The 27,852-nt window shown below is 45.5% G+C and overlaps 1 protein-coding gene across 1 annotated transcript in view; it reads left to right on the top strand.

The window, feature by feature from the left end:
* TPMT (thiopurine S-methyltransferase) overlaps positions 1-27,852 on the top strand; it is a 149,637-nt gene that overhangs the window by 114,159 nt on the left and 7,626 nt on the right. The window contains exons 6-8 of the mRNA XM_069218303.1: positions 12,818-12,889; positions 16,008-16,093; positions 25,818-25,862. Of these exons, the coding sequence (XP_069074404.1) occupies positions 12,818-12,889; positions 16,008-16,093; positions 25,818-25,862 (203 nt within the window). The remainder of the gene's footprint in view (positions 1-12,817; positions 12,890-16,007; positions 16,094-25,817; positions 25,863-27,852) is intronic.

Here is a 27,852-nt window from a genome sequence, read left to right on the forward strand (position 1 = left end):
GAGGTCCAACAGGGCAGTCCTTCTTCTCCTGTAGTTCTTCCTTGTTGGAATCTGTTGGGGATCTGATCTGTGGGTGCAGGTCTGCCAGTTTTATCTTTGTTCCTGGGTGAAAAACAGGGGGGTCCTGGTTCTCCAATCAGGGGCAGGGTCCTTCCCCCTGTGATGACCACTTCCTGGGAAGTGTGGCAAAAATCAATCCCAGGGAGCAACATTCCTCAAAAATCCATTGTGGCTGAAAGTGATTTTTGGAGGTTACATCTGGCTGAGCCCACCCACTGGTGTGGCTACAAATCCTAAACACACCCCTCTCCTGCCCTCCCCTAATCTAACCAAGGGGGCACCTAACTGTCTGGGTTTTCAGGATGTGGGGGTGTTGCTGGGTTGCTCCAAATGTCCTTCTCTGCCTTTGAAGACCAGTTTGGCAGCCCTCCCCCTTCCTGCCTCACCATCTGCTGAGGGGAGATCTCCTTCTTCAAGCACATCTCTTTGTGTGGAGCCAGGCCACTTCACACCTCATCAAGGCAGCCTGGCCAGGCTGCCAGAGACTGGCCAATCAGAGCACAGCAGCAAAAACCCTGCAGGGCTGAAGTTGGCAACTTTTTAGGTAAAGTTTAAAACTCTTTACCTGAACAAGTTATATTAAATCCCACAACTTGAAGTTGTGGGATTTATTATAACAATTAATTTGATACCAACCTCTTGGTATCTGTCACTTAAGGGGACTTTTCAAATTAAAATAAAGCCATTCTAGCCTATGGAGGCCATTCACTACAGTGAGGAAAAAACTAATTTGGCTATTTTACCTCACCAGGGCTTATAAAACAATTTTTATAAGGTCCCTGCTTATAATTACATGGCACCCAGCCCTAGGGGCACATAGGACACACCTTAGGGGTGACTTATATGTAAAAATAAGGTAGTTTAAGACTTTGGAACTACTTTTAATTCCAAAGTCGAATTTGCATGTAACTTTAATTTAAAAGCAGCAAGCAAGGCAGGCCTGCCTTTAAAATGACACTGGGCACCTCAGCAGTGCACCTATGTTGGCACTACCTATGCTGGGGTCCCTAAACCTCTATGCCCTACCATATACTAAGGACTTATATGTAGGTTAACTTTGCCAATTATAATTAGCCTAATTTGCATATCCACTTTACACAGAGCACTGGCCCTGGGACTGGTAAGCAGTACCCAGGGCACAGCCAAGAGTCAGTAACCACCTGTACCTGTCCAAAAAGTGTGGGGGTGACCAGGGCAAAAAAGAGGACTTTCCTACAACCTTGAATCGCAGAGAGAACCGATGCATTGTCTGTGCCACACAAGAAAATCTGACACAGTGCCTTATTTTTCACAACACCTCTGTGTCTCCCCTGCGTTGTTATTTTTGACACATCCCAGGTACCATGTGTTAAAAGGACACACCTACTGATTCTTAAGGATTGAGACTCATTTAAACCTTTAAAAAGTGATATCTTGACTTGAGCATATTGGATTTTTGTCATTTTGGTCTTATTTTATTCAGATAATGTAAGGAAATGGCTCCCTGTTGCAAGTACCCCCCACTTTTTGCCTGATACTGATGCTGACTTGACTGAGAAGTGTGCTGTGATCCTGCTAACCAGGCCCCAGCACCAGTGTTCTTTCACCTAAAATGTACCATTGTCTCCACAATTGGCACAACCCTGGCACCCAGGTAAGTCCCTTGTAACTGGTACCCCTGGTACCAAGGGCCCTGATGCCAAGGAAGGTCTCTAAGGGCTGCAGCATGTCTTATGCCACCCTAGGGACCCCTCACTCAGCACAGACACACTGCTTGCCAACTTGTGTGTGCTGTTTGGGGAGAAAATGACTAAGTCGACATGGCACTCCCCTCAGGGTGCCATGCCAACCTCACACTGCCTGTGACATAGGTAAGTCATCCCTCTAGCAGGCCTTACAGCCCTAAGGCAGGGTGCACTATACCACAGGTGAGGGCATAGGTGCACACGCACTATGCCCCTACAGTGTCTAAGCAAAACCTTAGACATTGTAAGTGCAGTGTAGCCATAAGAGTATATGGTCTGGGAGTCTGTCAAAAACGAACTCCACAGCTCCATAATGGCTACACTGAATACTGGGAAGTTTGGTATCAAACTTCTCAGAATAATAAACCTACACTGATGCCAGTGTTGGATTTATAAAAAAAAATGCACACAGAGGGCATCTTAGAGATGCCCCCTGTATTTTACCCAATTGTTCAGTGCAGAAGTGACTGGTCTGTGCCAGCCTGCTGCTGAGAGACGAGTTTCTGACCCCATATGGTGAGGGCCTTTGTGCTCTCTGAGGACAGAAACAAAAGCCTGCTCTGGGTGGAGGTGCTTCACACCTCCCCCCTGCAGGAACTGTAACACCTAGCAGTGAGCCTCAAAGGCTCAGGCTTCGTGTTACAATGCCCCAGGGCACTCCAGCTAGTGGAGATGCCCGCCCCCTGGACACAGCCCCCACTTTTGGCGGCAAGTCCAGGGGAGATAATGAGAAAAACAAGGAGGAGTCACCCACCAGTCAGGGCAGCCCCTAAGGTGTCCTGAGCTGAGGTGACCCCTGCCTTTAGAAATCCTCCATCTTGATTTTGGAGGATTCCCCCAATAGGAATAGGGATGTGCCCCCTCCCCTCAGGGAGGAGGCACAAAGAGGGTGTAGCCACCCTCAAGGACAGTAACCATTGGCTACTGCCCTCCCAGACCTAAACACACCCCTAAATTCAGTATGTAGGGGCACCCCAGAACCTAGGAAACTAGATTCCTGCAACCTAAGACGAAGAAGGACTGCTGAGCTGAAAAATCTGCAGAGAAGACGGAGACACCAACTGCTTTGGCCCCAGCTCTACCGGCCTGTCTCCCCACTTCTAAAGAAACTGCTCCAGCGACGCGTTCCACAGGGTCCAACGACCTCTGAAGCCTCAGAGGGCTACCTGCATCTAGAAGGACCAAGAACTCCCGAGGACAGCGGCTCTGCTCCACAAAGAAGCAACTTTGAAACAACACACGTTTCCCGCCGGAAGCGTGAGACTTTGCACTCTGCACCCGACGCCCCCGGCTCGACTTGTGGAGAACAAACACTACAGGGAGGACTCCCCGGCGACTGCGAGCCCGTGAGTAGCCAGAGATGACCCCCCTGAGCCCCCACAGCGACGCCTGCAGAGGGAATCCCGAGGCTCCCCCGACTGCCTGCTTCAAAGACCCGACACCTGGTAAGGACACTGCATCCGCAGCCCCCAGGACCTGAAGGATCCGACCTCCAGTGCAGGAGCGACCCCCAGGTGGCCCTCTCCCTTGCCCAGGTGGTGACTACCCCAAGGAGCCCCCCCCTTGCCTGCCTGCATCGCTGAAGAGACCCCTTGGTCTCCCATTGGATTGCATTGCGAACCCGACGCCTGTTTGCACACTGCACCCGGTGCCCCCGTGCCGCTGAGGGTGTTCTTTTTGTGCTGACTTGTGTCCCCCCCGGTTCCCTACAAAACCCCCCTGGTCTGCCCTCCGAAGACGTGGGTATTTACCTGCTGGAAGACTGGAATCGGGGCACCCCCTTCTCCATTGAAGCCTATGCATTTTGGGTACCACTTTGACCTCTGCACCTGACCGGCCCTGAGCTGCTGGTGTGGTAACTTTGGGGTTGCCCTGAACCCCCAACGGTGGGCTACCTTGGACCCAACTTTGAACCCTGTAGGTGGTTTACTTACCTGCAAAACTAACAAACACTTACCTCCCCAGGAACTATTGAAAATTGCACTGTGTCTAGTTTTAAAATAGATATATGCCATTTGTGTGAAAACTGTATATGCTATTTTGCTAATTCAAAGTTCCTAATGTTCCTAAGTGAAGTACCTTTTATTTAAAGTATTGTTTGTTAATCTTGAACCTGTGGTTCTTAAAATAAACTAAGAAAATGTATTTTTCTATACAAAGACCTATTGGCCTGGAATTGTCTTTGAGTGTGTGTTCCTCATTTATTGCCTGTGTGTGTACAACAAATGCTTACAACTACCCTCTGATAAGCCTACTGCTCGACCACACTGCCACAAAATAGAGCATTAGAATTATCTCTTTTTGCCACTATCTTACCTCTAAGGGGAACCCTTGGACTCTGTGCATGCTATTTCTTACTTTGAAATAGTACATACAGAGCCAACTTCCTACATTGGTGGATTAGCGGTGGGGTACAAGACTTTGCATTTGCTCGACTACTCAGCCAATACCTGATCACACGACTAAAAAGTCCTGCTAGGGCCTTGTGTTAGTCCCTGTTAGCATTTCTTTTAGAGCTTAAAAGTTTTGTAAAAGTTTGAATTAAGTTCTAGACATAGTTTTAGATTCTTAAAAAGTATTCCAACTTTTAGAAACATAGGGCCTGATTACAACTTTGGAGGAGGTGTTAATCCGTCCCAAATGTGACGGATATACCACCAGCCGTATTACGAGTTCCAGAGGATATAATGGACTCGTAATACGGCTGGTGGTATATCCGTCACTTTACCGTCACTTTTGGGACGGATTAACACCTCCTCCAAAGTTGTAATCAGGCACATAGGGGGTCATTAAGACCGAGGCTGCGGTAGACAGAATACCGCCGTTGCCGGCGGTATTTCTGTCTCCCTATTATGACATTGCCGCTGGGCCAGCGGAAATGTCACATCAACATTGCAGCCGGCTCGTAATAGAGCCGGCGGCAATGCTGATGTTCAGCGGGTGCAGTAGCACCCGTCGCGCATTTCACTGCCCGAAATTCGGGCAGTGAAATGCGCGACGGGGCTATGCCTGGGGGCCCCTGCACTGCCCATGCCAAGTGCATGGGCAGTGCAGGGGCCCCCAGGGGCACCCCAAGTCCCCTTACCGCCGGCCTTTCCATGGCGGTGTGTACCGCCATGGACAGGCCGGCGGTTGGGGACTCATAATCCCCAGGGCAGTGGTGCTGGCACCGCTGCCCTGGGGATTATGACCGCCAGGCAGAATCCTGGCGGGAAAGTGGAGGGGCCGGCGGTATGGCCGTGGCAATTCCGCCATGGTCATAATTGCTGGCGGAACACCGCCAGCCTGTTGGCGGTGTTACCGCTGGCCGCCAGGGTCGTAATGACCCCCTTAATGTCTACTGCAGAAGAGATAGTGATGGAACTCAACCTCACCCCTTACCTGCATCTTAGGATGTCAGAGTTAAGGTCTCTGCAAAATCAAAAATATTAAAACTGGTTCAAACCCTACCAAAGTACAGCTCCAGGAGCTTTTGGCAGAGTTTGCTAAACCTCTAAAAACAACCCCTCTGATGATACCTTCCCAGAGGGGGAAGCTAGTGATGTGGAGGAATTCCCACCCCCACTCCTAGTTAGGGAGACCTGGGTTTCTCCAACCCTGTCTCCACAAGTGATAGTCAGAGATGCTGCTTCTCTCACAGGAGAGTCCAGCAACTCTGGAAGCATTGAGGGCAGCCTCAATGAAGAGGACCTCCTGCTAGCCAGGATGGCCAAAAGATTGGCTATAGAGAGACAGCTCCTAGCCATAAAAAGGGAAAGACAAGAGATGGGTCTTGGTCCCATCAATGGTGGCAGCAACATAATAGGGTCAGAGATTCTCCTGACATGTTGAAAATCACTAAAGGGATTTTAACTAAATATGAAGATGGTGATGACATCACCAAATGGTTCACAGCTTTTGAGAGGGCTTGTGCAACCAGAAAAGTAAACCGAGCTCACTGGGGTGCTCTCCTTTGGGAAATGTTCACTGGAAAGTGTAGGGATAGACTCCTCACACTCTCTGGAAAAGATGCAGAATCCTATGACCTCATGAAGGCTACCCTGATTGAGGGCTTTGGATTCTCAACTGAGGAGTACAGGATTAGGTTCAGGGGGGGGGGGTCAAAAATCCTTGAGCCAGACCTGGGTTGATTTTGTAGACTACTCAGTGAAAACACTGGATGGTTGGGTAACTGGAAAAGAAGTGCATGACTATGTTGGGCTTTATAATTTGTTTATGAAAGAACACATTTTAAGTAACTGCTTCAATGAAAAGTTGCATCAGTATCTGGTAGACCTAGGTCCAATTTCTCCCCAAGAATTGGGAAAGAAGGCAGACCACTGGGTCAAGACTAGGGTAACCAAAACTTCCACTGGGGGTGACCAAAAGAAAGGGCTTACAAAGCCTCCCCAGGAGAAAGTGGGTGACACTAGAAACAAAGAAAAAGAGTCCTCTGTAGGCGCCCAAAAACCAGACCAGGTGGGTGGGCCCCAAGACACAACCCAAAACAAAGGTGGGTACCAGGGTAAGAACTGGGATGCCACTAAGGCATGGTGCCATAACTGTAGACAGACAGGGCACCACACCAAGGGCACTTCTTGTTCCAAAAACAAACCCCCTAGCAAAATCCCAGGGGTGACCAGTGTAGTCATTGGGGATGACTCCTCAGATGAGGAGGTCTTCATAGCCTTCAACTGGAAAAAGGGCCCAACAGGTGAGTTGGAGATTCCAGAGGGAAGTAGACAATTCCACCACCTACTGGTGAATGGAATCCCAACCACTGCCCTGAGAGACACTTGTGCCTGTCACACTATTGTGCATGACAGGCTGGTGTTCTCAAACCAGTACATCCCAGGTGAGACTGCCAGAGTAAGAGTTAGCCCAGACAGAGTCACTGATAGGCCTGTGGCTTTTGTGCCCATAGAAGTGGGTGGGACTTTTAGCTGGAGAAGGGTGGTAGTCAGTACAGACCTCCCCCTTGATTGTCTCCTTGGAAATGACTACCCAGAGGTTAGTCAGAGCCCAAGAGAGGAACTGGTCCAGTGCCAGTCCTCTCCCAAGGATTCTGAAGGTGCTACCCCTGCAGTAACTGCAAGTAGGCCCCAAAAGAAAAAGAAAGGAAAGCAGAGTAGGAAAGGTGGACAACCTTTAGCCAAGGTTCCAGCAAGCCAAGGAGATTCTGCTCCAGTAGGGGAGAACTCCAAAAGTGGCACTGGTAAAGTCCAACCTGACCCACAAGAAGTCCTGGCTAGTCAGGCAACTGTTAAACCTGAGTGGGTGGCTCCTCAGTTAACAGAAGAAAGAGTGGAAGAAGGGTGTTTACTACAAGATGTAGTAACCCCCCACTCTAACATAGCAGACAGGCACCCTGAACCCAAAGAAGCCTGTAATTTAGCTCCATCCCTTGCAGGTGAAGAGCTAAAGGTGTGGTTCTGGGCACTGACAGCTGTCAGTGGCCTCTGCTGGGTGTTAGCCTTTATGGCTGCACTATCCTTTGCATGGTGGTCTGACCCCATGCCAAATAGCAAGTTAGGCCCCCTGACCCTGTTGGTCATGGTGGGGTTACTTCAGCTCTGGGTAACCTCTTTGGGTAAGCTATGGGTGACCCTGGCTAAGATAAGATTAGCAGAGGTGGATACCTCTAACCCCAAAATAGAGAGAATGGGTGAAGACATTAAAAGCACAGACAAGAGGCAATTCAGACTAGGTCCTATCACTGTGGAAGTGGGTCAGTTCCCCAGAGGGAATGACCTGAACAGGAGGATGTAAGGCAGAGTAGGCCCTGCAACAAACCAGCCTATTTCCTCTACTCATCCTCGCCTGACAGACTAGGAAGACTCTCCCAGCTTTGGCTGAGTCTCCTGGCCTTTGGGCTGGGGGGGGCTTGTGTAAGGAAATGGCTCTCTGTTGCAATTACCCCACACTTCTTGCCTAATACTGATGCTGACTTGACTGAGAAGTGTGCTGGGACCCTGCTAACAAGGCCCCAGCACCAGTGTTCTTTCACCTAAAATGTACCATTGTCTCCACAATTGGCACAACCCTGGCACCCAGGTAAGTCCCTTGTAACTGGTACCCCTGGTACCAATGGTCCTGATGCCAGGGAAGGTCTCTAAGGGCTGCAGCATGTCTTATGCCACCCTAGGGACCCCTCACTCAGCACAGACACACTGCTTGCCAGCTTGTGTGTGCTGGTGGGTAGACAATGACTAAGTCGACATGGCACTCCCCTCAGGGTGCCATGCCAACCTCACACTGCCTGTGGCATAGGTAAGTCACCCCTCTAGCAGGCCTTACATCCCTAAGGCAGGGTGCATTATACCACAGGTGAGGGCATAGGTGCATGAGCACTATGCCCCTACAGTGTCTAAGCAAAACCTTAGACATTGTAAGTGCAGGGTAGCCATAAGAGTATATGGTCTGGGAGTCTGTCAGAAACGAACTCCACAGCTCCATAATGGCTACACTGAATACTGGGAAGTTTGGTATCAAACTTCTCAGAATAATAAACCCACACTGATGCCAATGATGGATTTATAAAACAAATGCACACAGAGGGCATCTTAGAGATGCCCTCTGTATTTTACCCAATTGTTCAGTGCAGGACTGACTGGTCTGTGCCAGCCTGCTGCTGAGAGACGAGTTTCTGACCCCATGTGGTGAGGGCCTTTGTGCTCTCTGAGGACAGAAACAAAAGCCTGCTCTGGGTGGAGGTGCTTCACACCTCCCCCCTGCAGGAACTGTAACACCTAGCAGTGAGCCTCAAAGGCTCAGGCTTCGTGTTACAATGCCCCAGGGCACTCCAGCTAGTGGAGATGCCCGCCCCCTGGACACAGCCCCCACTTTTGGCGGCAAGTCCAGGGGAGATAATGAGAAAAACAAGGAGGAGTCACCCACCAGTCAGGACAGCCCCTAAGGTGTCCTGAGCTGAGGTGACCCCTGCCTTTAGAAATCCTCCATCTTGATTTTGGAGAATTCCCCCAATAGGAATAGGAATGTGCCCCCCTTCCCTCAGGGAGGAGGCACAGAGAGGGTGTAGCCACCCTCAAGGACAGTAACCATTGGCTACTGCCCTCCCAGACCTAAACACACACCTAAATTCAGTATTTAGGGGCACCCCAGAACCTAGGAAACTAGATTCCTGCAACCTAAGACGAAGAAGGACTGCTGAGCTGAAAAACCTGCAGAGAAGACGGAGACACCAACTGCTTTGGCCCCAGCTCTACCGGCCTGTCTCCCCACTTCTAAAGAAACTGCTCCAGCAACGTGTTCCACAGGGTCCAGCGACCTCTGAAGCCTCAGAGGGCTACCCTGCATCTAGAAGGACCAAGAACTCCCGAGGACAGCGGCTCTGCTCCACAAAGACTGCAACTTTGCAACAAAGAAGCAACTTTGAAACAACACACGTTTTCTGCCGGAAGCGTGAGACTTTGCACTCTGCACCCGACGCCCCCAGCTCGACTTGTGGAGAACAAACACTACAGGGAGGACTCCCCGGCGACTGCGAGCCCGTGAGTAGCCAGAGCTGACCCCCCTGAGCCCCAACAGTGACGCCTGCAGAGGGAATCCCGAGGCTCCCCCTGACCGCGACTGCCTGCTTCAAAGACCCGACGCTTGGTAAGGACACTGCAGCCCCCAGGACCTGAAGGATCCGACCTCCAGTGCAGGAGCGACCCCCAGGTGGCCCTCTCCCTTGCCCTGGTGGTGGCTACCCCGAGAAGCCCCCCCGCCCCCCTTGCCTGCCTTCATCGCTGAAGAGACCCCTTGGTCTCCCATTGGATTACATTGCGAACCCGATGCCTGTTTGCACACTGCACCCGGCCGCCCCTTGCCACTGAGGGTGTTCTTTTTGTGCTGACTTGTGTCCCCCCCCCGGTACCCTACAAAACCCCCCTGGTCTGCCCTCCGAAGACGCAGGTACTTACCTGCTGGCAGACTGGAACCGGGGCACCCCCTTCTCCATTGAAGCCTATGCGTTATGGGCACCACTTTGACCTCTGCACCTGACCGGCCCTGAGCTGCTGGTGTGGTAACTTTAGGGTTGCCCTGAACCCCCAACGGTGGGCTACCTTGGACCCAACTTTGAACCCTGTAGGTGGTTTACTTACCTGCAAAACTAACAAACACTTACCTCCCCAGGAACTGTTGAAAATTGCACTAAGTGTCTAGTTTTAAAATAGCTATATGCCATTTGTGTGAAACTGTATATGCTATTTTGCTAATTCAAAGTTCCTAAAGTTCCTAAGTGAAGTACCTTTCATTTAAAGTATTGTCTGTTAATCTTGAACCTGTGGTTCTTAAAATAAACTAAGCAAAGATATTTTTCTATACAAAAACCTATGGGCCTGGAATTGTCTTTGAGTGTGTGTTCCTCATTTATTGCCTGTTTGTGTACAACAAATGCTTAACACTACCCTCTGATAAGCCTACTGCTCGACCACACTACCACAAAATAGAGCATTAGAATTATCTCTTTTGCCACTATCTTACCTCTAAGGGGAACCCTTGGACTCTGTGCATGCTATTTCTTAATTTGAAATAATACATACAGAGCCAGAGATGTATGTGATGCTTTCATGGTTAATTGACCGAATAAAGCTTGACATACAGAGCCAACTTCCTACAGATAAATATTATAATTTTTTCTAAACTGGAGTGGAGTACTTTTTGGAGGGGGAAAGGCTTAGCAATTAAAGGGTTAAGCCTTCCCTAGTGCCAGACACTATGGTTTGCACAAAATACTTTGACCAGAAGCACTACAACAGTACTGCCATGCGTGTCAGTGGAAGCGTGGTCTGTGGGGATTGTGAACATGTGTGCCTTTGAATGGGGTATATTTGTATGGGTGACTGAGGGCCTATATTGTATGCACTTGTGCACACAGTAAGTACCTTTTGCCATGTGTGGCAACATTACATGTATACCACTAACATACAACCAGTTCTTTAAATGGGGAGAAATATAAAGTGTAGAGAAATGTTTTGGAAAAATATTCATAATATGGAAAAAATTCTTCACTGTAAAGTTCTCCCCTTTTAATAATGGCTACATGTTTCAGTTTTAAATATGGCACCATGTTTACCATCTCCTGTGAGCAAGATGCCTTCTGTGTGTAAAGGTGACACTTTTTGGAATGGGAGGAAATTAAATTGAAGAGTTAACTTTTTGTATATATGAACTCCATAAAACCAATCATTCAAAATGAGTCATATTTCCAAATGTCACATTTACAAACAGCAGGCATCTTGTTCCCAGTTGCCTGAAGACACGGTGCCATGTTTATCACAGAAAAATACAGCCATTTGTTTAAATGGGAGGAATTTAAAGTGATGAGACATGCACCATAAAACATTAAAATGTAATTGGATTAGTTAAAAGTGCAGAAGAAAATTGTGGGCCTGATTTAGACATTGGTGGATGGATATCCTGTCTGCCGAAATATAAATCCTATCATTTCCTTTGGGATTTAGATTTCGGCAGACGGGATATCCGTCATTGTTCTGACGGAGTAACCCATCCGCCAATATCTAAATCAGGCCCCAACTCTTCATAGAAGTAGTTGTCATCATTTTAAATTTCTCCCATTTAAAAAAAATAACTGTTTTTTTCAGTACTAAATATGGCACAATGTCTTTGGTCACTGGGGGCAAGAGGCCTGCTGTTTGCAAACGTAGCACTTAGAAATGAGAGAACATTAAAATGAACAGTTAACTTAATCATTAAGGCAATTTTTCATTTTCATTTTCTCCCATTTAAAAGCACGCAGAAGCACCATTATGCTCCAATATTGAGATGACAAAGACTTTTATTTTTACCCCTGCCTCAGTCATCAATTTGACTAAGCACTGCTCATTATCTGGACCTGCTATCTGCAGCCTAATGATAATAGTGTAAAATAAACTCAGCCTTCCCTTAACTTTAAAAGGAAAGTGTGACCCTTTGCTGATTTAAAAATGAACTCAAGGCTGCGAGCTGCTCTGAAGATGTCTGATCAACTGGTTTGGAACACCTGGATTAGACTAATTGTTGTTGAAGACAACAATGTTGTATTATTTCAGTTGTTTATCTGTCGAAAAATGCCAAAGCATTTTTATAGCAAGGCACTTATAAGTGGCCTTCTATGTATGTATGTGGTATTTGTATACCCAGACCTAACTGAAAGGCAGCAGAGCTCTGTACAGTTGAAGGCCGTGATAATGACACTGACCCTGGACTGTGCATTAGAACATGCTTAAGGTGTTTTGGGGGTAGGGAGGATGGGGATTGGGCTAATGAAAGTCATTAATTTGCCCAGCAAATCAACTGGATAGTCCATCTCCAGGGGCATTGAGAAAGGGCCACTAAACCGCAAAATTCAAGCATGCAAAATCCTACTCTCAGATTCTTCTGTATTGTCAGAGAGCAAGCACTTGCACCCACTGTTTCCAAGAGTCCTTTTGACATTGTAAAACGTTTGCTTTATATCTGGACGTAATCCTCATAATCCTGTATACAACCCAGAAGGGTACATCAGCAGATATGCCTTAGCAAGCCCCAGGACCACTTTAGGCCTGATATTTGAATTCTGAACCCTTTTGTGCCCTCTCTGTGGCGATTTCTAACTGCCTAGAAATCTCTCTGTATTAGAAATCTTTTCTTTAATCTATAGGTTCCTTTAGCCCATGCATCATGTTCTCTTCCTTCCCTTTACTGCACTTACATCCCAACATCCATTTAAAAGGTGTGGAACAGCACTGTTAGCTGGAGAGGCAGTCAAGAAGAAAAGGAAAGAGTAGAGGCTAGTTGTTCCTAAACAGTTTTCAAGCATTCTTTGGGCAGTAACTCATGGATGGGCAATCTGTGGAGAGGCATTTTTTGGGCGTATTGTAGCTCTCAGATTTTATTCGTGTTTTTTACTGTTTTGTGTTGAATAAAAAGAACCCTTGACATTTATACATATGTTTCCGTATTAAAGCTTGAAACGTTTCTGGCTTCTTCAACATCATTACATTTTAAATAAACAGTTTATAAGGTCTGTTCATGTATTTTAAATGTATCTTTTATTTTTCTGACAGAATTCCTGCAAAGTATGATGGGATTTGGGATAGAGGATCTCTGGTAGCAATTAACCCATGTGATAGAGAGCGGTGAGTAAAATTCTTTAGCTCCACTCTTTCAGTGATTTATACGTTTTTGCAGATGAACTGCCAGTAAAAATTGCAGACTCTTTTGACTGAGTCTTTCTACTTTCACAACATTTTGCATTCCGATCAGCCAATTGACATAAATATTCTGGTAAAATACCATACCAGCACAAGTGTTTTACTTAATTTATTTTGCTCAACAAACAGTGGCCCCATTCCACCCAAATGTTTAGTATTGCACATAATCCCGCTGTTACTGCATGAAGCAACTCTTGATATTCTCATAAATGACTTCGTGGAAGGGGGTTATTTAATTTAAAATGTTCGCAAAAAGGGGTATTTTACTGTTCATTTTTCCAAATTTATTGCACTGAAATCCCAGAAGGGTACATCAGCCCTAGGGCCTAAGGGCATCTAAAAAGTGTAGGTCTGCCATTGAACCCAGAAGCATTATTCTTCTGCAGTAGCAAGTGCATGCATATGATCATGAAAAGTCTATGTAGCCTGTAAAACATCTGGAGACACAGCAGACAGTTCTGTGTCACATAAATAAAATAGTGTATTTATGTATTGGGACCCGGCAGAAAATTCTGTGACATGGAACGTTGCATAAGGCTCTACTATTGTCGCAAATTACCCTGTGCCTATTACTAATTCAACACCATTCAATATTCCATCATACCTTCTCTACTTAAAATATTAAATCACACCTGAATTGCTGCCTTTATATGTCATGATTCTGGCATCACATTCAGCGATGTTATTGATATGCGTCTTGGGCATGCATACATGTTCCAAGGTGGTGCTTACATTTTTCAGATCACTTGTAGTATGATGAGTGTAGTGTGCGTCCTAAATGTTCCAGATTTTTACCGGTATGCTACAGAGTGTGCCTGGGGCTATTCTCTTTTGCAAAGCATTTTGGAGGCAGGTGAATGTGGTAGGGAGGCTGGCCAGTATTCCATGTGCTATGGAGCTTCTTGTTTTGCCATTGAGTTGCTCATTATTCTCTCTGGATTGCTTAATGTACCAATTTCATATCCAGTATGCCTAGGTGGTGCTGACTGACCATGTGCTACTCAGTATTCATATGTCATGCTCATTGTGCCAAGATGCTTGCCAGTGGTCTAGTTTCCTGCGCAATAAGCTAGGAAGCAGCTAATTGATGATACTCTGTGTGTCATTGGGCTGTCAAATATGCCAGGGTGTGCAACTCAAAATACATGAGAAGTGTGAATGTCAAAGGGCATGTGGTGCTGCTCAGTTTGCTTTGCAGAGGTTAATGCTCAAAGGAGCTACTCAGTATGACATCAGGGAATCTCATTAGCATTGTGCCATTACACTAGTGGCCTACCCAATGCGGCGGGGATCTGCTCAGTATGTCAGGGTACTAATGCTCACTAGGCCACTGTATGGTGTACAATAACTCAGTAGGCACTCTGTGGCAGGAGTGGAGATCACTATGCCAGACTAGTCTCTGCTATGCCAATATCCAATACCTCATACCTGGGATTGTGTGCTGTTCGGTATATCATGGTTCTGCTCCCCTTCCTTTTTCACAATGTGCACAATGTCCAAGCCACTGTTGTTAGGCTTTATAAGGATCCGTAAAAGCCTGAATGGGTTTCTCTTGTGCATTAAAAGAGAACAGTTATATGCCTCTTACCTGATATCCTCTTGCCCTGTTGTTTGACTTCCTGGTATTTCATCTGGAGCGGAAGAGGTGTCACCTCTTTCTTTTGGACAGCCGTTAACTTTGGGTTGTGAGTCTTGGCATCAGCAGGGTATTTTTAAACCTTTCATATGCTACCTTGATAGTTCTGCATTATTGCCTAGTTTTTAAATAGTTGTTTGAAAGTAGGGCATCCTCCCATGACCCCTGAAATGTGTGCAGAGCAGTCATAACTTTTGATGTTTTACAAACCTTTATGTAAACAAAATAGTTGGAGGACTGCCTGCCATCCCTTAATCTAGTAAATTGCTCTGAAAATATTATGTCCGTCAGGGGCACAGTGAAGCACCCGCTGCATCATCTTCAGCAGGGAGTCAGAATAACTTTTTCTTTATTGCCAATTGAAGTCAGACTGAGTGAACAAGGAAGAGAAAAGGAAAGAAGACTTCAAAGAAGGGAGAAATGAATGAAAAAATAGAGGGAAGGAAGGTCAGAAAAAGTAAGAAGGGTGACTGGAAGAAAAGCAAGTAAAAATTAAATGATAAAAAATAGAAAAGGGGAAAGAAGGACAGCAGGAAAATACAAAATAAATAACAAAAAAAATAGACTAGGGAGGAAAGACGAAAGAAGGAAAAAGAAAGGAATAAAGAAAGAACAAAAAGAGAATTAAAATAGGAACGAGTACTGAAAGAAGGGGAGAAGGAAGGGCAGGAGTATAAGTAAGGCATGTAAATAATGAATGAGAAAAATTATGAAGGAATTAAAGATGAAGGGAAGAAAAGAAAATTACATAAAAAGGATAGAAAAGTAACAAGAAGGTGAAATGTAATGGAAGACAAATGGACAGAATGAAATTAAGATAGAAGGAAGGGATTAAAGGAGAGTGGAAAGGAGAAAATAGAATATCATGAAGTAGAAAAAAAGAATGATATGAAGGAGTAAAAGATAAAAAGATAGAAGGCAAGAATTAATGACAGAAGAAACAGAGAAGGAAAAAATTAATGAAGTTTAAAAGGAAAGAGAGCCCACAGAAGAAAAGATAGCAGAGAGGAAATAAGGAAAGGTTGTTATCCATGCAGCTATTTGGCCAAATTCTTTTAAAATCATGTATTAAAAGCATCACTTTGCACTATTTTTTCAATGGGGGTGGAAGGAATAATTCTCACAGGCCTGCATAGAAATGGTTAGGATCTACCACTCTGCCCGCATGTTTAGTGCCATGTTGGTCAAGGTGGGGGGCATTTTATATTTCTAGCTACTCCGTTGATGTCCTTTATCTTACATTGTTTAATCAATGGTAATAAAAATATTAATTGATTGTTTTGTATATATTTATTATGGTATTTTTTAAGAAAATTGTATACACTGTTTTGTCTGCTATATGGTCTTGCAGCTCTGAAAATGTGTTCTTGTTTTTTAAAAAGTTTGACTTGTATCTTTCTCTGTTAGCTATTCCAAGGCAATGCTTTCCTTGATGGAGCAGGACTGTTGTTATCTACTGGTCACTGTGTCATACAATCCGGATTTGCTAGAAGGTATGGTTCACTTTAAATTTATTATATTTTTTTCAACCTAAACTATTTTTATTGAGCAATTTTAAGTGCCACCAAGTCATAAAAGGTTTACCTAACAAGTTTTGAAACTGGAATATTTATGAGCTGAAATAAAATTATCTAAAACTTTACAAAAATAAAACAAGCCTCATTAGACAGTGCTGACGGCAAAGGTGCAAGTGATTAAATGTGAGGGGTTCCTGTATATTTAAAAAAATGCAGGCTTTAATTACATTTAAATAGCAATTCTAGGCCTAGGACACACAAAGCAAATGAACTACAACCCCCCCAAACCTCCATAAAAATCGACAAATTTTAAAACTCCTCAGGGATTTTCTGCCATGTCCCTTCAACCACAAAAATGGTTAACTAAAGCAAATTGAATATCATTAATGTAGTGCAAGAGTGATGGTTAGTAGGTTTGATTAAATATCTCTGATGTTCACCAAGGTGTAACAGATCATTCTCAAGATATTTGGAATATATTCACTTTGTTAAAGGCACTTTTATATTTTTCAAATATGTACCAGGTAGAAGATTCTGCTGAAGACCCATAACTCATGGCTCTGGCGTTAGTTCCTATTTATCAAGAGGTCCTGCTATCTGGGGTGTACCCCTCCCTATGGAAAGAAACTACAGTGGTACCCCTTAAGAAGAAGCCAGATGGTGATAGTCAAGACCTAAACAATTTACGGCCAATAGCACTTCTTCCCTATCTGGCAAAGGTTTTAGAGAAAATGTTGAATTTGGAACTGGTGGAAGCCCTTGATGACTCCCAACATGGTTTCAGAAAAGCACATAGCACGGAGACGACCCTAATCTCATCCTTTGATGCTATCCAGAAACTGGTAGATGAAGGTCAAGGGGTTACCCTACCTCTACTAGATTTGTCGGCGGCGTTCAATACTATCTCTCCTCACCTTCTAACGTCCCGCCTTTATCAAGTGGGGATTAGAGAGCGAGCGCTTCAGCTCTTGGAATCTTTTCTTACTAATAGATGGACCACTGTAAGCTGTGGCGATTTTAGATCCACACCTTATTTATTACCTTGTGGGATTCCCCAGGGATCTTCCTTGAGTCCCACTCTGTTTAATGTGTATGTTGCCCCACTGGCCAGTCTGATTAGTTCCTTTGGCTTCATTCCGTCCTCTTACGCAGATGACTCTCAGCTTATCATCCCAATTAAAAAGCCTTGGGAGGAGGTTGCGGATCGGTTCAACAACTGCAAGCTAACAGTGAGCAACTGGATGAACACTAATTGGCTTAAAATGAATGCCACCAAAACCGAAATTTGTTGTTTCGGATTAGGAAAGGAGTTATGGAGCTCACGTTGGTGGCCTTCAGAATGTGGCACGCTCCCCGTACCCACCACTGTCAGTAGGAATTTGGGCATCTTTTTTGATGATCATCTATCCTTTAAAAATCAGGTAAATCACACCTTAAAGACTTGCTTCTGGCTCATCAAAATGCTTAGGAAAATGTTCCTTATCTCTCACATGAATGGAGAGTCTCCGCTACCTTAGCACTGGTGATGTCAAAGGTAGCTTATTGTAATGCCTTATTCCTTTATCTGGATAAGGCTTTGATTAATAAGTTGCAATTGGTCTAGAACGCTGCCGCCAGAGCGGTTCTCAATCTTTCACGGTGGAAATCAGTCAGAGGAAGCCTCAAACAATTACATTGGCTGCCATTTGCTCAGCGTATTATCTTCAAATCGCTTTGTTTAATGTATAAAGCAGCTCATGGGATCGGTCCCCGTTATCTTACCACCAGGCTCTGTTGGCATGTTCCTAAGAGAAACTTGAGGTCCGCTAAAGCCTATTGAATTCAGGTCCCTCGTACTTATAAAGCTAAATGGAATGATAAAGCTTTCACCGTGGCAGCTCCCAAAGGTTGGAACTCGCTTCCCTTGATCATTAGGCAAGAACCCTGCTAGTTAAGATTTAGGAAATTGGTTAAAACATGGCTTTTCCCCCAATAGTACCTGTCTTGTACCTCTTTTTGTACTTTTACATTTTTCTTATTCTTTCTCATCATCTTCTGTTTCCTGGGTGGGGCCTCTGCATTCTTGTTTCCCCCGCGCTCTCTCCTTCTGCAATATCGCTTCGATGCTCTTCGTGAGTCGGAATGTGCTTTATAAATACGGGATACATACATATATAACGCATAGGGAAAGATCAACAGCAGAGTATTCACCTTCCCAAGTTTATTCTACTATATGGTTCCTAATTTGCGGCATAAAATACATGGGAGCCTGCAATCCCTGTATAAAAGCCGTCTCCAACTTCCTTATTTCACCCGTGTCTAGTAACCAGTAAAAAATAAATGATATAGCTGTTAAACTATTGTAAGTTATGACAGTTGAGTTCTGTGTCTCTGTGCCTACTGCCAGAGCCAGTAACCAGAGTGAAAGGCAGATCATGTACCATAATTATAGCTGCAATATAAAGCAAGGAAATATGAATGGTTTTTCCTTCTTTTGATAAGTTTTTTCTGGAAATGAAAAGTGATCAGCTGAAACAAGATATTTATGGGCACATAAATATAAGTCATTGAAGAAAACATAGAATCTCTGCATGTTTCTACACAATCTGAGCCACTGCTTTTGTAACTTGATATACAGGAAACCGATTCTAATATCTTTTTGGAAAAATTACTATTGGCTTTTTGTTGTGTTTTCACAGTACAAATACTAATTTTAATCTTCTGCTCTGTAGTGAACGTCAAAGAGCAAGACACAAAGGATTTAATCAGGTTTGGGAAGTATGAAGGTGTAACCGTGTATTATAAGAAATAAAATATCCTCTGTCATACATTAAAAGAATGCTGTCACCTCGGAGTTCAATGACCTTATAGTGGAAAGTGACCCTCGGTTCTGTTCCTCTATACGGTCTTTGGAACTCGTTGGGTGACTTGCAGTATTCTTACAATGTACGACAATGGGTAATTTATCCCAAATATAATAAAGAATCCGCCCCAGACAAAGTGATCAGTCTCCCTAGCTTGAACCATTGATGAGCATTCTTATGTGTCAAACTGGCCTATCTCTAAGGCAGGTTGAGGCTGCAAAATACTTTGGTTGACAACTAGCATAGTACTCCTTAGGTTGTGCTTGGTTGGAAGGATGCCAGTTTTTAGTGTGTGGTAAGTTTAAAGTATTTTGGTTGTGCTCCTATTGTGCCAGCTGTCATGGAGCAAAGAGGAGTGAAAGATGGAACAATGCATACGCAACATAGTTGTGTTCAGTTGTAAGGGTAGGTTTTAGTGATATGGTTTATATGGGAAGTGTTTCTTTGTTTTTTGTGACCATCACTAAAATAGCCTTATTATATCCCTTCAACAATGTTGCAGCAGGCAGATAGCTGAGCTGAGCTGTGATCAAGCTCATGATCCTTGTGTGAGTGTTCGATTCTGCTTCTTGGTTGTATGGGATCCTACTTCATATGTTGGGAAGGAGTACAGTCTTTACTGCCTTCTAGGTGTTATTTGATATTTCTTGTCTTTGTGGGGAGAGTGTTTGGTAGTTTTGGGCCTGTACACAGGGCGTTCTACCAATGCATGTCTTCTTGTATGACAGGTGGTTAGCAGGAGGGGATGGTGTAACGCAAAATGTTGTATTCTGTACCCTGTGGGTGATGGAGAATCAGTCAGCATCTGGTGGGCAGATAAGTACATGGAGGTCTGGGGTGATGTGGGCACATACTTGTAGTGGTTGTATGGCTGCAACATTTTTTAGATGATGAAGCTTTGAGACGTTGGTTCAATGTGGAAAGGAGATTATATGGCAAGGGTCAGTTACCTACTGTTTCATCTGTCACAGAGGTAGGAGGAAATGTAGTCTAGCCATGTTCTTCTAGGCTGATTAAAAGTGAGGGGTTGTGAACTTAGTCAGAAGCGCCAAACAGGTCCTGTCAGTAGTAGAATATTATCTTTGTGTCTGTTTGCACTTGTTGTCAGACCATCGAAGATTAAGGTCAGGGTGGATTCTGTTTGTTATTATCTTCAAGTCATCTGAGATTCACTACCTATGCCAAGGTGGAAATGATTTTGATGGTTAGAGAGTAGATTGGTTTCTTCCATAAAGTTGGAGATCTGAGTGAAATGTGCTCTTTCAATTTACCTAAAAGCAGACCACTGGAATTTGGTCAGTAGCTCTCCGAGTATGCTGGATCAAGGCTCTACTTGAGGACTGGCCTGATATACAATGTCTCAAAGTTAGTCTGCCAGGTGCCCAAGCTTGTTGGGGGTTTTAACGATGGTTCATGCTGGTGTCTCTATGTTTGTACTATGTATGCTCTTTTCAAAGGTTTGTGGAAGGCTGGGTTCTAATAGGAAGCCACTCATGCGTCAAAACTAAGGCCCTGAAAGTGGGAGTCCCTGTCATAGACATTAGATCACAGTGCGTGAAGGATGGGTGGGTCGGTAAGGAATCTGCAACTAGATATTGTCTCTGCCAGATAAGGCGTTACGGAAGATAAGTAACTTGTCCATCTGATAGATACATTTAGTTGCAGATTCCTTTCCTTAGAATAGACACTCAAGCAATATCATCCCCGGAGGTGGATCTACGGACTTAGGATCATACTAGAAAGTCCTGCATGACTGAACGGGCAGAGTGCCCATCCTTACGGACTTGACTGTCTAGGCAGTAGTTTCTGGTAAATGTGTGCAGAGATGCCCACATTGCCGCCTGACAGATGTCAAGGGCTGGAACTCTACGTGTAATGCAGTGGTCGCAGGTTTAGCTCTGGTAGAATGAGCACGCAAACCCTCAGGGGGTTGCTTCTTAGCCAGTGTGTAGCACATTTTAATGCAGAGTATGACCCACCTGGAGTTAGTTCTCTTCTGCTTTGCCCAACCTTTCTTCGCACCCACGTAACCAACAAAGAGTTGATCATTCACCCAGAACGCTTTGGTACGATCAAGGTAGAATGCCAACCCTATTTTTGGGTCCAGATGGTGGAGTCTCTCCTCTTCCTTAGAAGGATGTGGGGGTGCATAAAGAGTAGGAAAGGTGATGGAGTGGCCTATATGAATCGGTGTGACCACTTTTGTCAAAAAGGAAGCCCTAGTGAGAAGTAACACTTTGTCAGGATAGATGGAAATGTCGGGCGGCTTATATCAAAATGCCTGCAGCTCACTCACTCTCCTGCCAGAGGTAATGGCCACAAGAAAGGCTGATTTCAAAGTGAGAAGTCTGAGAGGACAATTATGGAGAGGCTCGAAAGGAGCGCACATCAAGAATCTCAAAACTAAATTCAAACCCCATTGGAGCATAGTGAATGGAGATGGGGAAAACATATGAGTAAGGCCTAAGAAGAAAGGTTAAACAACAGAATCTCAGAAAGGGGGTCAACAGACTTGTCTGTGCACCATGCCACAGGTTTCTTCCAATGACCAGCTTATACTGTTTTTGTGGAGGAACGTCTGGCTGCCAAGATTAAGTTACAAACTTTGGACGGAAGGTCAAAAGCTGTCAACTGCTCAAGAAGACTGGGACTGGACAGGTTCAGGTGTAGAACCCTTCCCTGCTTCTGCAACAGACGATACTCCTGAAGGGGCAGTCAGATCGGAGGATTGATGGCCATGCTCAGTAGCTCAGGATACCAGACTGTTTGTGACCAGTCTGGAGCCAAAAGGATTACTTGGGCCTGATCGTTCTTGATCCTTTTGAGAACCCTGTGATATGGGTGGAAAGGCTTACAGGAGGCCTAAGTTTGACTTGAGATGAAAACTGTTGCCGATCGATTGCCGCCTTGGAAACTCCAGTGCGCAATACTGGTGACATTGCGCTTTCTCTGCGGACGCAAACAGATCTAACCAAGGCTCTCGACGCTGCTGAAAGAGACCTTGCACCTCCTTTGGATGGAGACACCATTCGTGATCAACTAAGCAATGCCAGCTGAGTTTGTCCTCTCTGGCGTTCAGAGAGGCCGCCTGATGTTGAACCACCAGGAAAATGCCCTGATATTTCAGCCATGTCCAGAGGCGCAGAACCTGACAAAAGGTCCACAACCTCATCTCACCCTGGTTGTTGCAGTGCCTCTGATCTCTGCCACTCCCAGATGGCTGCCCCATCCCAGGAGTGATGCGTCTGTCACTACTGTCAGATCTGGTTGGGGAAGAGAAAGGGATCTGCCTCTGATCCAATCGCGGTTCGTTAACCACCACTGTAGATCTTGCACAGTTCCCTCCATGATCTGGACAATGTCAGAGAGATTCCCATGACACTGCACCCGCTGGAACTTTGAGTCCCACTGCAGAGCTCGCATATGCCATATGGCATGAGTCACCAGCGGGATGCAGGAGGCCATGAGGCCCAGCAGCCTCAGAGTCATTCTCAACGAAATCCAGGATAGAGGCTGAAACATCGGTATCATAGCCTGAATATCTCGAAATGGCCACTCAGGAGGATAAGCCTGAAACTGCACTGTGTCCAACATCTCTGATGAACGGAGCATCTGAGAGGGAGTCACGTGTGACTTTGTTACGTTTATAGTGAACAACAGGAAATGCAGGTGGTCTGCTGTAGTCTGGATATGGGAGGCGACAGCCTGGGGCGTGCCAGCCTTCAACAGCCAGTCGTCAAGATAGGGTAAGACTGAAACCCCTGATCTGCGCAGATGAGCTGCAACCAACACTCAAGGGGCACTGATAAGGCCAAAAGGAGCATGGTGAACTGAAAGTGCTCATGGTCTACCGTGAACAGCAAGTAGCATCTGTGGGCAGGCAGGACTGGAGTATGGAAGTAAGCATCTTGCAAGTCTATTGCTACCATCCAGTCTCCTGGGTTCAGGGCAGATAACACCTGAGCCAGAATGTGCATTTTGAACTTCTCCTTGAGGAAGAGATTAAGGGACCCACGGTCTAGGATAGGGTGGAGGCCCTTGTCTTTTTTGGGTACCAGAAAGTAGCAAGAATAGCAACCACAACCTATTTCTGGCACAGCAACCCTCTCTATGGCTTCCTTGACCAAGAGAGCTATAACTTCCTCTCGGAGAAGTGCTAAGTGATCCTTCATCATCCGATCATAGGAGGGTAGCATAGATGGAGGGGTATTCTTGATGGGGAGGGAATAGCTCTTTCAGACTAGCGGCAGAACCCACCTGTCTGACGTGATGGATTGCCAGAGGAGCAGGTGATGAAAAATCCTCCCTCCGACTGGTCCTTGGTCTGAAATCGTCAGACTAGGAAGGTTTGGAGGCAGCTGCGGGGTGAGGGTTTGGGGGGGGGGTGGTACGGAGATGATGAGTGTGGATTGGCCAGACCGTTGGCTCCCTGATCCACGAGGACAGTGGATACCACGTCCCTGGCGACACAGAGGCTGGGCAGCACGGTGGATGGACGGGAACAGACGTGGCTGGGCGTCCCATCCATAGCCACGAAAGGAAGGGATGAAAAGCAGAGTGAGGGGGGCGAAGGGCTTCCGTGAGGCCCAAGGACCTGGCCATAGCACGAGAATCCTTAAAGCGCTTGAGTGCTGAGTCTGCTTTCTCTCCGAAGAGACGAGTGCCATCAAAGGGCATGTTCATAAGATTGCCTTGGACATCCCCCAAAAAGCCAGATGCCCTCAACGAGGCATGGTGCCGCAGGGCCACGTGTCAAGGCAAGCACTCTGTCCAGTGAGTCGGTCATGTCCAGTCCACATCAGATTGTGAACTTCGCTGCGTCACTGCTTGGGAGAATACAGTTTGGGCCTCCACTGGGACCTGTGGCAGTACTTGCGCAACCATATCCCACTGTGTGTTTGAATAACGTCCCAAAAGGTATGCGTTGTTTACTCACTGCAATGTCAGGCTGGCGGAAGAAAACATCTTCTTCTCAAGTGTTCAGCCTCCTGGATTCCCTATGTGGGGGTACGGAAGGGAAGCACCATGAGAGGTAGAGGCTTGGATGACCAAGCTCTCAGGGGTGAGGTACTGTGTAAGGAAACATTGGTTGCCTGGAGCAGCACGATGGTGATAGGCATTTGTCCTGTTCACAGGAAACCCTGTGCTGGGTTTGGACCAGGTACCCAGCAGGACATCTGTAATGGGCTTCATTAAAGTGGAGCAGGGGTTTGAAGGATGAAGCTCTAGGTTGAAGTACCTCTGTCAGGAGGTTAGTCCTCACTGCCACTGAAAGCAATTTAAGGTCCCAGACCTCAGCTGATCTTCGCACCACCATAGAATAGGACACTCCCTCCTCCGTAGCCACGGTAGGGGTAGTAAGTTTGCCAGTATCTGGGGAGGTATCCCGGCCACTGGCTATATCCAAGTCCATTCCCCAGCCCATAGCGTCTTGGAGTCAGTATTTCAAAGGGTCCAGCAACCCCTCCCATTCCTCACCGTAACCTTGCCGATAGGAAAGGGGCTCAGGACCTGACATAGGAGGCACGGCTCCTGTCGGTGCCAGAATTGACGTTGTGCGACTCCCATCCGGCTGTGTGTCGGAGTCTGCAGTGAGGATGGGGAAAGTGCCATCCGGGAGGGTGGGCTGCTCTTGGAGCATTGGGGAACTTCGAGATGGTACAACCAACGCTGTCTTGGATCCAGGCACGGATCCATGGGTGCCCCTTGGAGCCGAGGCCGAAGCCTTCGGCACAGAACCCAAAGAGACCACTTCTGACTCCATGGGGCCTGATGGCACTCAAACTCTTTTAACTGGGCAGGGGTTGCTCCGACTCCCGGAAACTCATGGAGGCGCAGACTTGGCCCAGATGCAGGCTCTGGAGACGTAGGCCTAGAACAATGACGCTCCTGCCCCCTCATCGGCTGACGGACGAGGTGAAGTCGAAGAAGGTTTTGTTTTCTTCGACTTCTTCTTGTGCCTCGAATTTCCCGATCGTCCCCTAGGACTTAGAGTGGGATGATGACGATGGAGCACTCCGCACCTGCTGCAGAGACATTCTTCTTGGCTTGCGGGCAGTCGACCGTCGGGCCGCCATCAGCTTCAGGGACCGCTCCCTCAAAGCCTTTGGATGCATGACCGGACACTGGGATCACGACTTCAGGTTGTGGTCACGCTTCAAACACTAAAGAAACTTGAGGTTCGGATCCGTCACAGACATCCCCAATGACAGGATCCGCAGGGCTAGAACCTGGTCTTCCTAGATGACATGCTCGACCCAACAGGAGTTAGCAACTTAAAAAAACTTTGACAAAAAGTAGAAAAAAGTTCAGTCTAAAATTTTACTTCAGATCAGCACTGGCTAGCATGGAAAAAAAAGAACTGAAATCAGCATGCCAGAGTGGTGCCTCTATATGACCCATGACGTCATATCCGGCACGGACGATGGCGACGAGGAACGCAGAGCCAATAGACGCCTCCTAAATGCATGCAGGGGTACTGTTCAAGAAAAATCTCCGGATCCAGGCCGACTCCTGGGGAAAATTCTAAGGTAAGGAATATGCAACTAGATGTCTCCATCAGATAAAAAAAAATTGGGATGCAGTGTATAGTTTGACTGAGCGAGTAGTAAGAAAAACCTTTTGAATGCTTAATTCACATTAGATTGATGGCAAGATTCATCTAAGAAATTATGTCCTTGATTGATCTGCAGTGAGTTTTCAACATTTTGACCTTTGTGTTGATCTTATAAAATATACTTATCAGCTGATGACATCATGTAATACTGGTATAATAACCATTGTCAAGAAAGCAATGATCATTCCATGTGAATTCTAACTGTACCATGCTCCCCGTATTCTTTATGTCTGTTTTTCAGGACCACCATTCTATGTCCCTAATTCTGTAATCGAAAAGTTATATGGTGAGTTGTTTCCTTAATTCTTATTGTACATTGTTTGGATGAGGGATTATGTATTCCACACAGAAAAGTCTGCAGAATCATAATATTCAATTAAGTCTGCAATCTTGTTTGCATATTTGTTTCAGCTTCTCTTGTAGCCAGTAATAAGGTTTTCAGCGTGTATGTTACAAACCCTCACTATAAATAAATACATTTATCTATTGTAGTCCATATGTGAAGCCAAGTATTTAAGCTATGCTGTTTTCTGTCATGTAGTCTGTGGGAGTAAGAGCACTTTACATCCTGGAAATCAAACAACTCTGACATAGGAATAGGGACAGGAACAAACAGAGGATTGATACAGTTAGAAGACCCGTGGGCCCACACCAAACAAAACAATTTACTAATGTTAATAGCATGAAAGCAGGGAACTTATAAAGGCAAGGTAACAAAAGATTAAATACTGCTTTTTTGGTTTAGCATCTTATTATCCCTAAAAAGTAGCAGATTCACACAACTATCTTTTTACTTCCTTCCCTTTACAAAAAGTCTATTTGACATGAGGGTGTATGAAGTAGACTGTTTGTTCTGAGCAACATTGTTATTAAAAGAGCTCTCGTGAAAATTGACTTTACGTATTGTCTTTGGTAAGTGCTAGTTAGTCAAGATCTTAAGTGTCAGTTGTTGTAAAATTAGTGGACAGATGTAGGTGTTGTTATTCCAATAAATGCAAAGGTAAATGGCCAACATAAATACAAATAAAAAAAAGGTTATTTCTGTCTTGTGCAATATACTTTCTCACAAACAAAATTGTTTTCCACTTTCATGAGGCAGTTTTGTAGGCTGGGCACTTGTGCCGACTTGCAGAATGATGCCACCATCTGCCTTGCAGCTGCCAGCAGTTGTGAAATGACCCTTCTCACCCTAAAGATAGTGGGAATACCAAATTTGCATTTGCTTAAGGAAAACACTTTTAGTGAGCTTGACATTATCACATCTAAAAGTACACTATTATCTAGAGTAACACTGTCTCCAAAGTTTGAATCAGGATGACCAAATATATGAGAACATGTTAGAACCTCTACAACACAGACTAGATTTTCTGTTCTTGAATTGTTGAGATTTTACCTTATCTTCTACAACTTTAGGAGCAAATTGTAACCTGTTCTTTGTTTTTCATGAATCTTGATGAAGGCCCAGCATTCAGTCATGTTTTTTCCCAATTTACATCTTCAAAATACGCTCCTGTTTTTCAGGCCAAGGCCTAATGTAAATAGGGGATATTGGTGAATTCCAAGACAACAGCAACCTTTATATTTCTACCATTGGACATCTTAAGCACAAGCTAAAAACATGTATTTCTAAGCTGGAGTCAGAACCTACAGACCTCTCATCTCCCCTCGCGACAGTACCCTGTAGTGCATCCGAACATAGCGCAGCAGTCAGACTCTCCAACCAATATGTCTCCTTTATTTTGAGGGATGGGTTAGATACCTGCACGGTTCAATATGTGGTTTTATTTTATTTATTTTTATTATGCAGTAAAGCAAGATACAACAATGCAGCAAATAAAACACCCACCTAAGTTCCCAAGGCTACACAGGTGACTGCTAGGTTCACATTAAATGCATTAACACATAGGTACTGACATTCAAAATTTGTGGGACAAACATGCAGTTATGGCAGTGCTGTAGGTTTTGTGGCTGTTAAGTCCTGGGCCAGGGAGGGAGACTGTTGGTTCATCTAGAGTGCTAAGTATGTACTGAAGGGGCCCCAGATGTTTTTGAGACAAGTTCTTGCTGGCCTCAGCCCCCAGTAGTCTTCATGGTGTTCCTGACATTAGCCCCATCCGTGAGCCAATCTGACAGTTTGGGGCTGCCCCTGTGACCCTAATGGAACACAACTCCTCTTTTTGCAATGAGTAGAAATATTATCAAGCTGCGAGTGCCAGTAAGGACATCACTGACATACCCCAGTAGAGCAACGAATGGGGTCGTCTTACAGAGTCTGC

Source organism: Pleurodeles waltl, chromosome 2_1 (assembly GCF_031143425.1).
Source record: "Pleurodeles waltl isolate 20211129_DDA chromosome 2_1, aPleWal1.hap1.20221129, whole genome shotgun sequence".
NCBI lineage: Eukaryota > Metazoa > Chordata > Amphibia > Caudata > Salamandridae > Pleurodeles > Pleurodeles waltl.